The 14,167-nt window shown below is 24.6% G+C and overlaps 2 protein-coding genes across 2 annotated transcripts; both read right to left on the bottom strand.

The window, feature by feature from the left end:
• Window positions 1-2,865, bottom strand: LOC124941443 (jasmonoyl--L-amino acid synthetase JAR6-like). The gene is made up of 3 exons (XM_047481773.1): window positions 2,492-2,865; window positions 2,312-2,413; window positions 1-1,424 (listed from the first exon to the last, which is right to left on the bottom strand). Exons 1-3 carry the CDS (start codon window positions 2,782-2,784, stop codon window positions 104-106), a joined length of 1,716 nt encoding a protein of 571 aa, XP_047337729.1. The 5' UTR covers window positions 2,785-2,865; the 3' UTR covers window positions 1-103.
• A 9,990-nt stretch (window positions 2,866-12,855) lies between these two features.
• On the bottom strand, window positions 12,856-13,715 carry LOC124942851. The gene is made up of 3 exons (XM_047483421.1): window positions 13,594-13,715; window positions 13,159-13,513; window positions 12,856-13,065 (listed from the first exon to the last, which is right to left on the bottom strand). Exons 2-3 carry the CDS (start codon window positions 13,494-13,496, stop codon window positions 13,047-13,049), a joined length of 357 nt encoding a protein of 118 aa, XP_047339377.1. The 5' UTR covers window positions 13,497-13,513; window positions 13,594-13,715; the 3' UTR covers window positions 12,856-13,046.
• Window positions 13,716-14,167: the final 452 nt, after the last annotated feature.

Below are 14,167 nucleotides of genomic sequence, written 5' to 3'. Positions count from 1 at the left end.
ATAATGAGTAACTAAATACAGTGTAAATGATTTCTAATACATATTAAAGTGTTACATGAATACAATTCTTAAATTCTACATTATTAATAATTCTTACAAGAAATCATCCAAAAGCCGAGCTGAAGTAGCTTTTGACAACATTGCTCGAAAGAATTCGAATAACTTCCACATTCGATTTTCCCACGCACCTCGGAGTCTTATATTGACTAAACGCAGCTCCCATGCCGAGAAAATGATCTAAAATCTTCTGAAATGTTCCAATCTTCACCAACCGAAGCTCCAACGGTCCAATCGCCCTCACCTTCCTCGAACTAACATAACCAGCATCCACAAACGACCTATCCAAACAATCACAACACTCCCCCAAAATCCTCTCATCTTCCAAATTACCACTCAACTCCCAAAACACAACATAATGTCCCGGTTCATTCGAAACATCCACCAAACTCGTGAAATCCACCACTTCTCCCGCCAATAACTTTCCCGATATTTCAACCGCCAATTGTAAATCCCTTTCCGTGTTCTTATCTATGTTTATATTCAACATAAGATTTTTCCGACAAACAAATTGAAGTTCGGGGGTAGAATTGTAAAAGCCCGTTACTTTTACAACATCCCCTAGTCTATAACGATACAAACCCGCGAAATTTGTGACTACTATTTCATACTCTTCCCCGATTTTAACCTCGGTTAGACCAATTGGCTTAGCTTCCAATTCAAAACCATCGTTTAAAGGAATAAATTCGAAATAACCGATATGTGGAAGTACCGCATAAGTGGCGCATTCGGGTGGCGATTGAGGTTTTACGTTCGCTCCTATCCATCCTTCCGAAGATCCATAATCCGAGCTTAAAAGTGGCAATTCTCCCGCGTAATGTCTTAATTTTTTCAAATAAGGTTCCATGGATCCAGTCATGATCCCATAAACATACATGGCATTGGGAAACAATGTTGGTATTAATCTATACCAATCGATTAAACTCGAGCAATTCTTATAAATCAAATCAGCCAATTCAGGGTTTGGTTTGAGTAGTTTCTCCATAGCGATTCGAATGGATGGACCATTGATTCGATCGCTGAGAACTCCTTCTCGTATGTTTGTACATAGCTCTTCCCAAACTTGTTCGAATGTTCGAAAAGCATGGACAATGCTATGTGCAAATGTTGACGAAATCACTTGAATTTCGTTGCGATGAATGAGAGCGCATAAGAGATGACAATATAAAGATTGGTGAAAATCAGGACCGAAGATCACTTCATCAGGACTAGAACATGGTATCTGCATCGAGTTCATGGTTTTTTTGAATTGTGGACTTCGATAAACATTTGTTGTTGCTGTTCCTGCTGCTAAACCTCCTTTCGTTTTGAATTGCTTACTACTATAGATAAATTGTAACGCTTTCCCATTTCGAATTGGAAACAACCTGAAAAATTAAGATCGAAACGAAATGATGAACTAATCAATTACTTAACCTAATCAGCCAATTCTCCAAAACACTTTCACATATGAGCAAATGTAAGAACAAATGAGACACTAACTAAGTAAATCATGTATCATTACTAAGAAGAATAACAATCATTCATGAATCTCAAATCTATGTATATAACTGAAATGATAAACTAGTAGTTATTTGGAATGAATTCCTTAACCTAATCAACAAAATCTCCAAAAACATCAAGCAAAATCGAAGAACAATCTCACAACTCTTTCGCATATGAGCAAATGTAAGAACAAATGAGACACTAAGTAAGAAGAATAACAATCATTCATGAATCTCAAATCTATGTTTATAACTGAAATGATGATCTAGTACTTATTTAGAACGAATTCCTTAACCTAATTCAACCAATTCTCCATAAACATCAAGCAAAATCGAAGAACAATCTCACAAATCTTTCACATATGAGCAAATGTAAGAACAAATGAGACACTAATTGTAAGTAAGAAGAATAACATTCATTCATGAATCTCAAATCTATGTTTATAACTGAAATGATGAACTAGTAACTTATTTAGAATGAATTCCTTAACCTAATCAACCAATTGGTCTCCAAAAACACGAAGCAGAATCGCATAACAATCTCACAACTCTTTCACATATGAGCAAATGTAAGAACAAATGAGACACTAATTGTAAGTAAGAAGAATAACAATCATTCATGAATCTCTAATCTATGCATATAACTGAAACAATGAACTAGTACTTATTTAGAACGAATTCCTTAACCTAATCAACCAATTCTCCAAAAACACGAAGCAGAATCGAAGAACAAATGAGAATAACAATCATTCATGAATGATGAATCATACCTGTTTCTAAACGAAAAAGAAGTTTTATATATTTGCATTGTAGTATCAACCAATTCATCATTAAACGGAACAAATTTAGGTCTCCCCTGAGTAGTACCAGAACTGCAAACGAAATGAGATCGATCAATCGATCAACAAGATTTGAAACATAAAACGAATGAAATTATAATCAAAACATACCTCAATGAAATAGTTGTTATCGGTTTCTTCGTAAGAATTGGAGTAATTTCTCCATCAACAATTCTCTGAATATACGGTTCCAAATCGTGATGAGTAACGAGAGGCACTTTAGCTTTATAAATCTCAGGATCAGCGTTTTCCAGTTTCCATTTCTGTAAGTATTCTGAATCAAAATTATCATTCAATATCTTCTTAAGAGTATCTCGTTGTACTTTCTCAGCGTCTTTAGTTAGAAGATCGAATTCCTGTATGAATTGTTCAGAATCGAAACGTTCATCTATCTTCTTCATCATTGAACTGCATTAAAATACAATATCAGATCTGATTAAAGCGAATAGTATATCAATCATTGAATCGGCAAACTGTTGTTGACCGGAGTCAAATTAGTCAATTAAGGCTAAAAAACAGTTGTGATAGATGATGAATAATAAGCTTAAGATGATCATAAACTTGATCATGGAAGATAACAATTCAAATAATCTCTGCAATTTATCAAAATTATTTGAACGATTAGATTAACAAAGAAGATGAAGATAACTAACTTTTTAGAGAGAGGAAATGGCTGAAAGAGAATGATGACTCAGTTTGTTATGGGTACTAATCATTTTATAGAGGTGAAAATGAAAATAACCAATATTTAAATTTTTATTTATAATATGGATGTTATTTTATTTTATTTTATTTTGAAAAAGATTAATGAATTTTTTTATAAATAAAGTAGTCTAAACATAAAGATAAAAACATTATAAAAATACGAGTGTTCATAAATTACGCTCGACACACATCGAAAGCAGCACGGGACAAGGAATTCGGGTGCTCTAAATGAAAAAAAAATTATTTTTATTTTTTTAGTTAAAATAATTATATTTTATATACAATTAGGTAAATATAATAAGTTTGTATTATTTAAAAAAAAAATAACTTAGTTAGGTAAATGACATGGTAACTCATATAATGATTTAGGGATCGAACCGATAGAACTTTAAGCAGCCGCCTAACTGACTAAGACCGACCATAAACAAGATTAATCATTTGATAAGTAATAATGAAAATATAAAAAAAAATGTTAATCAATAAATATAATTTAAAATTTAGTACGTTTAAAAAATTTTAAAAAATTAATGAGTTCACCAAACATATCAATCAATATTCTAGAAAAAAATTCTTCTATCATATGTAATAATACATTAATCGATCACAATTATTGAACTTTCAAAAAAAAGTTATATAATATTTAGATATGTATTAATTCTTCTAAAACATTAACTACTATAATATTTTCAAACAATTATGTATGTTTTTTTTATTGTAATTTACTACATAAATTATAATAAACTAAAATGATCATTTCTCATTATTTTTAATATATATATAACTCAAATGATGTTTTTTAATTTGATTTTAAATACTTATTAGTTTTGATTATTTAACATTAATCTTACATAATCTATCATTTTATATTGTATCCATCACCATTTACATTATTTAAAATTTTAATTAAGATATTAAAATATTATATATGTATATATAATATTTTGTATTTATATTAAAATATAAATTTAATATTATAATAAATTTATATAGTTAATTAATTTAATAAATATAATTAAAGTAAATTTTTTTTTTTTTTTTTTTTAAAGTGAAGAGAAAATATTAATGAGAGAAAATGAGATTTGACATAAAATAGGCTTGAGTAGTATATATATATTTTTATAAATTGAGTTCAGACAAAAAATGTATTTGATTATATTTATTTATTAAAATTATTGCAACAATTTATTATATAAACAATACTTATACCAATTTATAAACTTAGTTCTAGAAAGAAAAATAACTAGTGTATAAAGAATAAATAAATTATATATAATTTTTTAAGAATAATAAAAAATATAGTTCTGCATATTATTTTTTTTACAATAATTAAATTACTCACTCCATATTTATATTATTTTTTTTTGGGTGAATTTTAAGAATGTTTTTATATTTGTTAACGATATTTTATTATGTGAAATATAATTAAAAGGTTATGTTTATGAAACTTATAATGAAATTTTTAAACATTCTATTTCATTTTTGGAGGCCTACAAATATAAAATAATATGAAAAATAATTCAAAGAATTATTTTAATTATATTTTTTTTTATATATAAAATAATACTAAAATTTATAATAAAATCTGTACATAATCTATAAACATTTTGATAAAAAAAATATTTATATTTTGACTTGGTCATTCTTTTAATGAGATTATCCTTGTTTACAAATATTATCATTTTTGTCAATTTTTTATTTTTATTTTTTTTATCAATTTTGGGTTAGTAATAGCTTATTAATGTTAATAAATAAATTAAAGTTTGAATAATAAATAAGAGATAATGACACATGACCCCACATTTTCTTGAAGTAATCTCTATCTTTTTAATATTTTCAAACATATTTTTACCTATTAAAATATTTAATTGAAAAACATGTGTGAACGCTAGCTGTGTCGGTGAACTTTGTTCATTTGATGTTAATTATTTTTTATTTTTTTTTAAAAAAAATTGTAAATATATAATGTAAAAAAATATTTTAAAAAATAATCTATATTTTAATTGATAATTTAAATTATATAACTAACCAGATGATATATGATAAAATTGTGAATATTTGAAATAATTTTAAATAACTCAAATCAAACAAAGCCTTATTCTTAGACCAATAAATAATGCAATTTGTAAAGTTGTGGTCAATCATGCTATTATTATTAGTTAGCATATATTAAAAAAAAACAGACCAATATTGACATGCAACACAATACAAATAAAGAAGAGAGGAAACCATATTTAGGCTCTTTGAATTTTTGTTATAAACTTATGCATATGATTATATGAGTTCTTATATATTTAAAAATATTTATTTATTTATTTTGCGATTGAACAACACGTTTACTTTACAACGCATTTATTACGACGACATGAGATATATATTTTCTGAAAAATCGGTATAGGGGTCGAAATCTTTTTGAAGATTTCCGAGTTCGTTTACACTAAATTTTATGCTTTGTTTGTTCGTCTATGAACATTTTTTTTAATGTTTTTATTGTTGCTCAAAATAGTTAATCTCATTGTGTTTCAGTGTGTTTATGACAAAATGAATACTTATATATTTTTTTTTTATTATTTTATAGTTATGCTTAAACAATTATCATTTATATATTGGACTTTTATTTTTTTAAATATTTTTTTACTATAATTAACTGTATAAATAATATTTTCTAATTTCTAACGTGTTTTTGTTGTTTGAATTAAAAACAAATTAGTGTATATATTAAATAGTTATTATCCTATTTTTATTTAAAGTATTATCAGTGTTTTTTTATTATATATTAAATATTTAAAAAAAATTAATAATATCTAATAAATATTTTACTTAAATTTGCACTTATTAAAACCTATCACAAGATTTAATAAACTAAAGAGAGATGTTTTCCATAAAGCTCAACATGAAAACATTTTTTTTTTGTAATAATATATGAATTAATATTTAAAAATGTTTATTGGGGTGATTTTTTTAATTATTTGAATGATATAATAGATAAATAGAAAATGTTTTTACATCAATTTAGAGTGAAACTTGAGTTTAAAAAAAATATTAAATTGAAATATTTAACAAAAAAAAATGCTTATAATAAATTTATATTATTTTTTTTATTAAAATCCAGACTAAATTCACAGCAGAATGTTTCAAAAAATAATGATTACTTCACAATTATTTAACATAGTTTAATCAGAAAATAACTTAGTATAAAATACATAAATTTAAATTATCGAGTTCAACTGTCAATCAACGTATAACAAATTAAAAAAAAAAATCTTATGGCAATTATTTGAATAATTTTTTCTTGGAAAGAAAATGAATTTATATTATTAACTAGATTTGTCGGGTTATCATTGATACCAATATATTAATTTTTTTAATGACAACATTGCTTTCAAATAAGCTATTGTTTTAAAATATCACCAAAATTTAGTCAAAATAGTCCAAAGATTTATTTTTTAATTTAACTTTTTTAAATCATATGTGACACATTTGAATAACACATAATACTTATTTTGTAATTATTTAAAAGAAATGACCCTTTATAAATAAACAAATACAAAATAAACAAGTAGAATTCTAACTAGGTACTTATTTAAAACAATTTGAACCACCTACCCATTACTATACTAATCTAATTCGAACATAAATATATAATCATTGGATAAAATTGTTGATAAAATACAATCTTATATATTATTGTTGACTATATGATCTATTCAAATAACTTCCATAATGTATTAATAAATTTATAGACATACTAATTCAATATTTTCGTCTTTGTTTATTTAGAAATTTTGTTTAAATTTGTTATTATTTTTCTGTTTTTTTTATAAATATTAAAATTGATTAAAGTTAGTTTAGAAATTCGTGGAATATAAATCATTGTCATGTAACATTCGAATATCTAAAAAATTATTAAATTCATCAAATATCTAATCATTGTCATATAATGTTCGAATATCGAAATAAATAAAAATTAATATAATGTTAAATAAATAACGGACGTTATATAGAGTTTTAAATATAATTAAACAAAGAAAATAAGAGTTCTATAAATGACAAAACATTAGGAGAGTACTAAATTTGAAAAATCACTTCAACCAATTAAGTCCTAAATTTATCATTATTTTCAATATCTATTACATCCCATCTATCGGAAATAAAGTTACAATGTGGGATATGATTTAAGATTATAAAAAAAAAAGAAAAAAAAAATATTAATCAATTTTTATCCTATTTAGCTATTTTTAAAAATAAATAAATACAAGAATTAATCTTGGTCTCAAAACATACAATTGGATATAATTAAACCACAAATTTCAACGGTCACATTAAGTAACTACTTGAATTTATATCAACTGTTATTTATAATCCTTTGAATGTAAGGTATATATGTCAATTTAACAATATTACAAATTCATATGTAAAAAGTCAATGATAATACATGCATTGGTTTCTGAAATACAAGTATATATTTAATCATTCATTGATTGTATTATATCAATTTTGACCTATCTTATAGTTAGGGGAAAATATGTTATTAAACATTGACTTTATATATAAATAATGATGTAAGCTTTGAAAATACAGTGTCTTTCAAGGACAAATATTCCCAAATTGTTAAGTGCATGAAAAACGGAACTTAAAATAATAAATGTATCCTATTTGAAATATGGGTTGATTGTTTTAAAATAATGGAAAAAAGATCGTCAACTTAAAACCTCGATACCGATTTAAATTATGTTCGAAAAAAAACAAATAGATGGCTCTTCAAAAATTTGAAGAGATTAATTTTATGTTTGGAGTTGATTACAATGATTTGGGGTGTCTAAAATGTTTGTGAATATTTTTATACGATAAACTATTAAATAATATATTTTTTTGTATTAATGAAAATTATTTGAAGTTCTTTATTGTTAAATTATTCAAAAACATGATTTTGTCTTTAACATATTCAAACACATTTAATTTAATTTAATTTAGTATGTAATTATTAAATATATTTTTTTGGCTGTATTAATAAAAATATTTAAAATTCTTTATTATTAAAGTTATTCAAAAATAAGAATTTGTCTTAATATATTCAAACATATTTAATTTAGTATGTACATAATATTGATTAATAAATAAAATATTCATATCACTAGTTTATAACTTTCCTTAAAATTTATTAATATATAAATAAAATATTTATGTTACTAATTTAAAATTTATTAATTAATTAATAAATAAAATATTCATAATTACAGTTAAATTAGTGACATAAATATTTTATTTATTTATTTTTTTATAAATACAATGTAAATAATAAGTTAAAAATATTTGAAATTAATAAGACAAATTTTATTTTGAAAAATAAATATTTGTTTTACCTAAAAATGGATTTTAAGTTATTTAGGTTAAATAATTAAAATATATTTATATTCTTAAAAGATATTATAAAATATTTTAATTTAAAAATTACATGTTCAAACATTTTCAACTCAAAAATATATTCTTAAATTTAAAATGTAGTAGGTATCAAATCAAATAATATTCATCTTTAACTAAAATACTAGTTTTAAACTCAAGAATGTTAAAGGAATATTTAAATTTATACTAAATTTTTAACATTTTCAATAACTACCTATATATTATTAATTTTACAAATTAAATTTCAATATTTTTAAACTCACACATATGGAAGAAAATTATGATAAAATTAATTATAGATTAATTAATTATTTTTTATTTAAAAAAATTATTTTTTTAGTTTTTAGATTTTTATCAATTATGTTTATTATTATAAATTTATGATAGGTAAAAACATATGATAAAATATATAAAATATATAAAATAAAAAAGTTAAATATATAAATCATACAAAAAAAATTAACTAACAATATAAATTATATGAGAAGTTAAACATAAAAAGCTGAAGGATCAAATTATAACTTTACAAAAAAAAATTGAGCTTTTTGATACATGCATTTTTTTTTTGGAGAGAAAATGGTGAAATACTCAAAATGGGTTTGCCAATGGGGAGAATTGTAATACATATACCTATTTTGAGTTTGTCGTTTGGAGATGTTCTTAGAAGTTAGATTCCCAAATTCAGTCATTTTAATTTAATGCCTTATTTTCTTTGAATATTGGTTGTCTATAATTATGCCAATAGTTAAATTGTTAGGTTAGTTTTTATATGTGCAGTTGTAATTGAGTTGAGGGGTTAGAATTTTAATTGCGGGTCTCATCTATATTTGTTTTTATGGATAAATGGAATTGATTTTACTTATTTAACTTGTAAAATATGTCATATAATCGCTCATTAAATAGAACATAAAAGTTAGAATCTCAATTAGCAAGTCTTTAATCGCAGCTTTGATGGATTAAAAAATTTAAGCGGTTTTTTCGAATGTGCTTTAATTTAATACGGTATTTTCTCTAATAAGACACACCTCCTTTGTCGAGTATTAAAGGTAACGGAAAAAAGAAAATCACAATGATTATCATAATTAACAGTTGTGACTTTTGAGACTATGAGTTGAATAATTATTTGTTAGCATTGACAATTAAGACATAATGATAGATGAAAATGATTTAAGATGAATTTAAATAAATAATATCAAAATATATAAATTAATAACAATTGATCATTTGAAAACATTATTTTCTATGTAGGATTTCATTGTTTTGATTGATTATAAACTACATCATAGATGAAAATAGATCCATAAATTAAAAGTCTTTTCAAATAAGTTTATTATCTTGCATTTTATTTTATTCAAAATAATTACAAACAACAAATCACAGGGGAACAATTCGATAAAATGACAAAAAATAAAAGCTCATAAATCACCGTCCATACATTATTATCTCTGAATTGTCGTCACAATAAGGTGATTAAAAAACCCATGAAGAATCTCAATAGACCAACTTTGTTGAATACTCAATATGATTGTTTTATATTATGGCTAAACATTGAATATAGAAAAGAAAATGAAAAAAAGTATGCCTAGATAAGACATTTGTTAAATTATTGGCCCACATAGTATATGGTTTGACTCACAAATTCTTTAAAACAAAAGTATACATATTCACAACTGAATTTAGTGCACATGATGTCCCACATAGTAGTGAAGGGCACCACTTTAAGTAATTGCCACTAATGAAGGACACAATAAAAGAATACCACCTTATAGAAATATCATACTATTTCAGATCTTAATCATTCCATTTCATGATATCCTTATCCACTCATTAATTTTAAAGTAAAAATAAATGATAAACATTGCAAGTTAAGACGTGGTGTATATTCGATATATACTACCCCACAAAATGAAAACAATGTGCCAAACGTCGATAATAAAACAACAAATATACATCCACGGCCTATGCAATTAAAGAGAACCGAAATCGAGCCATAACTCCAAGAACACCAACAAGCCTAATTAATCACCCAAACATCAGACAAAAGTGAAAACCACAACTGTACAAGACAAAAACAAAAAAGAAAACCTCACATAAAACATGTTAATGACATATTAGCATCAACATGTTAATTGTAATAAGCAATTTAATAAATTGAAACAAACCTACTAAAAACAAAACCAAAAGTAACTGAAAATTCAATTGAGAGTGTGATATTTTAGGAGTTGACACCTAAATTAATTAGGTGCTTTGATTGTGAAAGTATTTAGTGTGGTTATATTATTGGAAAGCCTAGTAATTATTCTTAAAATCTTGAGTTAATTTTATAGTTTTAGGATTATAGAGATTAACGAGTTTGACGGTTAATTTGATGATTTTTACAAGTTTATAAATAATTTTAAATTTACAATTTAATAGAAAAAAAATTATATTTATAAATTAAAAAAAGTTATTATTTATTGAAATAAATGAATTATAATATCATTTATTTATAAATATAAATAATATATTTATAAATATACGATTTTGTAATTAATTTTGTAAATATAATATATTTATAATATCATTTACTTATTATTATTTTCAATTAATTTTATATTTTTTATATTTTACAAGTTGCAACGATTTTAACTGATTTAAACAATTGTATAATGAGTGATCATATATATCGACCATATTGAACAACTATTCTAGTATAATATTATCTAGGAATTGCTAATATAATAAACTAAACTTTTTGCCTAATAATATTCTATCAAGCATGGATGAAAACCAAACTGTCAGTTGAGATGGTGATAGGAAGCTTTAATAAGCTAAAGGATAAAGAACACTTGATCAAGCAGCCCACATACCACCAAACATTCATTTTTACTCTAACTTTTGGTTAAACACTTAGAGTGAAAAAAGAAAAGAAAAGTAAATAATTAGGTGAGAAGAAAGATGGTATTATAGTAGTGTTAGATTGTTTCTCTTATTAATGTATGTGGGAGGGAAACTCTGTTTATGTGAAAGACATGACGACTTTAGTGCATTGCACTTTTGATTAAAGTGAAAGACTTTCTATCCAACGGGATAGTTCAAATACTTGTGAACTTGCGAGATTACGTTAGAGTCTAGATAGACTGAACTCATTTGAAAGACGGAGCGACAAAGAATGTGAATAATTTTGGTTAAGTATGTTAATATACTTTAATGAGTTTGTATTTTCTTAAGAAATTTGATTCATATTATATAGATCTTAATAGTATGAATGATTTTTATAAAAATAATTCACCAAAATAGTTTAATGGGGAATAGACTAAAAGTCTCTTATTTATACTAAGGTTTGAAAATGAATTAAATTTGTTGTTTATTTTTAAATATTTTTTATATGGATTCTAACTGAGAATCGAATTTGTGATATTTAGTCTTTTACGAAACACTCAACTACTTTAATTAGTAGGTAACTTATTTGGGTGGTACATGGTATTCTTGCTTTTAATTTGATTTTCTTTGTAATTTTTTATTTATTTTAAATAGTATTTTATGTTATAATAAACTTTTTTTCAATTTCACTATTATTACTTTTGTACTAAAAGAAAAGAACCAACTAACAGTTCATATTGTGGGCCTAATTAGTCTTATCATAGGCCCACTCTTATTACAAAAATACCATTCTCATGTAAAAACCTAATAAATTTAGTGGGTAAGGTCTAGGTCATACCATTAAGATTGTTAGGCTTACTTGGGCTAGTATCATCATGTTAATAATCTACCTTTTGCCTTAAAAAAATGGAATCCTTAATACTAACTAATTTCAAAAGTTCCCTAATTTATTCGGATGCATGATAAATTAAGCGGCGGTAATTATTCAAATGAATATCATGAAATGTATCTAAATGCCTAATCTTAAGTCTATTCCTGAAAAATGGTTAAGAAGTAAAGAGTAATAATAGATCGAAAATTTGGTGTCATTAATAGTATCAAAACGATATAGACTGAAATCTAATATAAGAGAAAATTTTCATTTTCTAAGTTCAATCACGTATTCCCAACACCATTTATTGTCACGTATTCCCAACACCATTTATGATACCAAATTCTCAATCTCTATTATTACTCAAAAATAAATTATACAAAAATTTGAATTAAGACAAATAATAAGAAATTAAATAAAAACTAGGGCACATACATAATTGAAAAACTCATCAAAACTCCCCCAAATATAATAATGGAAACCAAAATCAATCTAATGAATCTCATTCCACAAAATGTGAAAAAAAAATCAGATTTCAAAATTGATGATCATCTTCAATTCAAACCCTAATAGTGAAATGAAAATTAGTTCAAGATCCATACTAATATTTGCACGAGCACAAGAACAGCACAAGATCGAGAAAAAAATGACAACACCAACCCAAGATTGTTTTTCTTTCTATACATGATATTAATTTACATACATTTTTTATATATGATCTATTTGAAATATCCTTCAAACTCATTACAAACTAAAACCAAAATATACATCCTCCCAAATGTTAATAAAGGGATGAATAATAACTCTCTTGGATAGTTTCTATGAATCTTACATCCTTCTACTGTGCCTGAATTAACAAATAAGAACCCTAAATAAGTCAACTCAATTCAATCATTCATGATCCATCACAATAAACATAGAAAAAAAGAAATTGTCATACCTACAATCTCTGATCTTGGTATGAAACCTCTCTGTTCTTAATTCATGCATAGGATGATGATGATGATCATGTCTCTGCGATGTTTTTTTTAACTCCTTTGTATTAATCCTCATGTTTTCTTCTTGCTCGGTTTCTTTCTCATCTTCTAATTCAACAAATTCAACAAATTCTTCTTCCGGTAGAGAAAGAACCGACAAAATTAAAACAAGATTTAAACCCACCATTAAGGATGATGCCCTATCATTATTATCATCATCATCATTCATTTCTTCGATCTCTTCCTGATCATGGGTTGTTGTCGGAATCTCCTCGTTCACCTGCTCTGTTGTTTCTGCCATTCTTGTTTTCTTCTTGTCTACATAAATTAAACCAAAATTTCAGATTTTTTAACCTAAATATCATACATAGGGTTTGGGGAAATTGTTTATCTCTTACCTTTGACTAAATTGCAGAAATAGGTTTAACCAGAGACAGATGAACGTGAATTTTACTTGTTCTTTCTATTCTTAAATCTCTTTCTCTTTGTTATCTATTCGTGGAGATCAAGAATTGACCGACACAGGGGAGAGAAGAAAAGGATGATTAGGGTTTGTTTGGTTTGGATAATTGGCCCATTTAGAAACATGTTTTGGATATGTTTTCTCAATCTGGATCTAGATAAAATTTAAAAGACCGAATAACTTTTAGAAAGATATTTCATTTGATATATTTAATTAGAACAATATATTAATATCATTTGTTAAGTTGATGTTATTTAATTTATGATGTAATATCAACACAAAATTTAATTTAATATATATAAGAAATAAAATAATCTTAAAATTCACATAATTTATAATTCACTTTATTAATAAATATTAATAACTAGGGAACCATTTTTTTTTGTTTATAAGTATTGTGTACACCTTAATTAATTTTTAGTCTTTGATAAATGCTAATATATAAATTTATTGTTTTTTGAATGAGTATCATATTAGAGTAATAAATTTATTAAGTTTAATATTTTTAT

This window comes from Impatiens glandulifera, chromosome 6 (assembly GCF_907164915.1).
Source record: "Impatiens glandulifera chromosome 6, dImpGla2.1, whole genome shotgun sequence".
Lineage (NCBI taxonomy): Eukaryota > Viridiplantae > Streptophyta > Magnoliopsida > Ericales > Balsaminaceae > Impatiens > Impatiens glandulifera.
The sequence above is the reverse complement of the archived record's forward strand: the minus strand, read 5'-3'. Positions and strand labels throughout refer to the sequence as shown.

Excerpts from the sequence above, each read along its gene's own strand:
- LOC124942851 (XM_047483421.1), bottom strand. The coding sequence starts at position 13,496 with ATGGCAGAAACAACAGAGCAGGTGAACGAGGAGATTCCGACAACAACC.
- LOC124941443 (XM_047481773.1), bottom strand. The coding sequence starts at position 2,784 with ATGATGAAGAAGATAGATGAACGTTTCGATTCTGAACAATTCATACAG. Across the intron at positions 2,414-2,491 it reads ATAACAACTATTTCATTGAG|TTCTGGTACTACTCAGGGGA; the intron begins GTATGTTTTGAT and ends TTTCGTTTGCAG. Across the intron at positions 1,425-2,311 it reads TCTTTTTCGTTTAGAAACAG|GTTGTTTCCAATTCGAAATG; the intron begins GTATGATTCATC and ends TTAATTTTTCAG.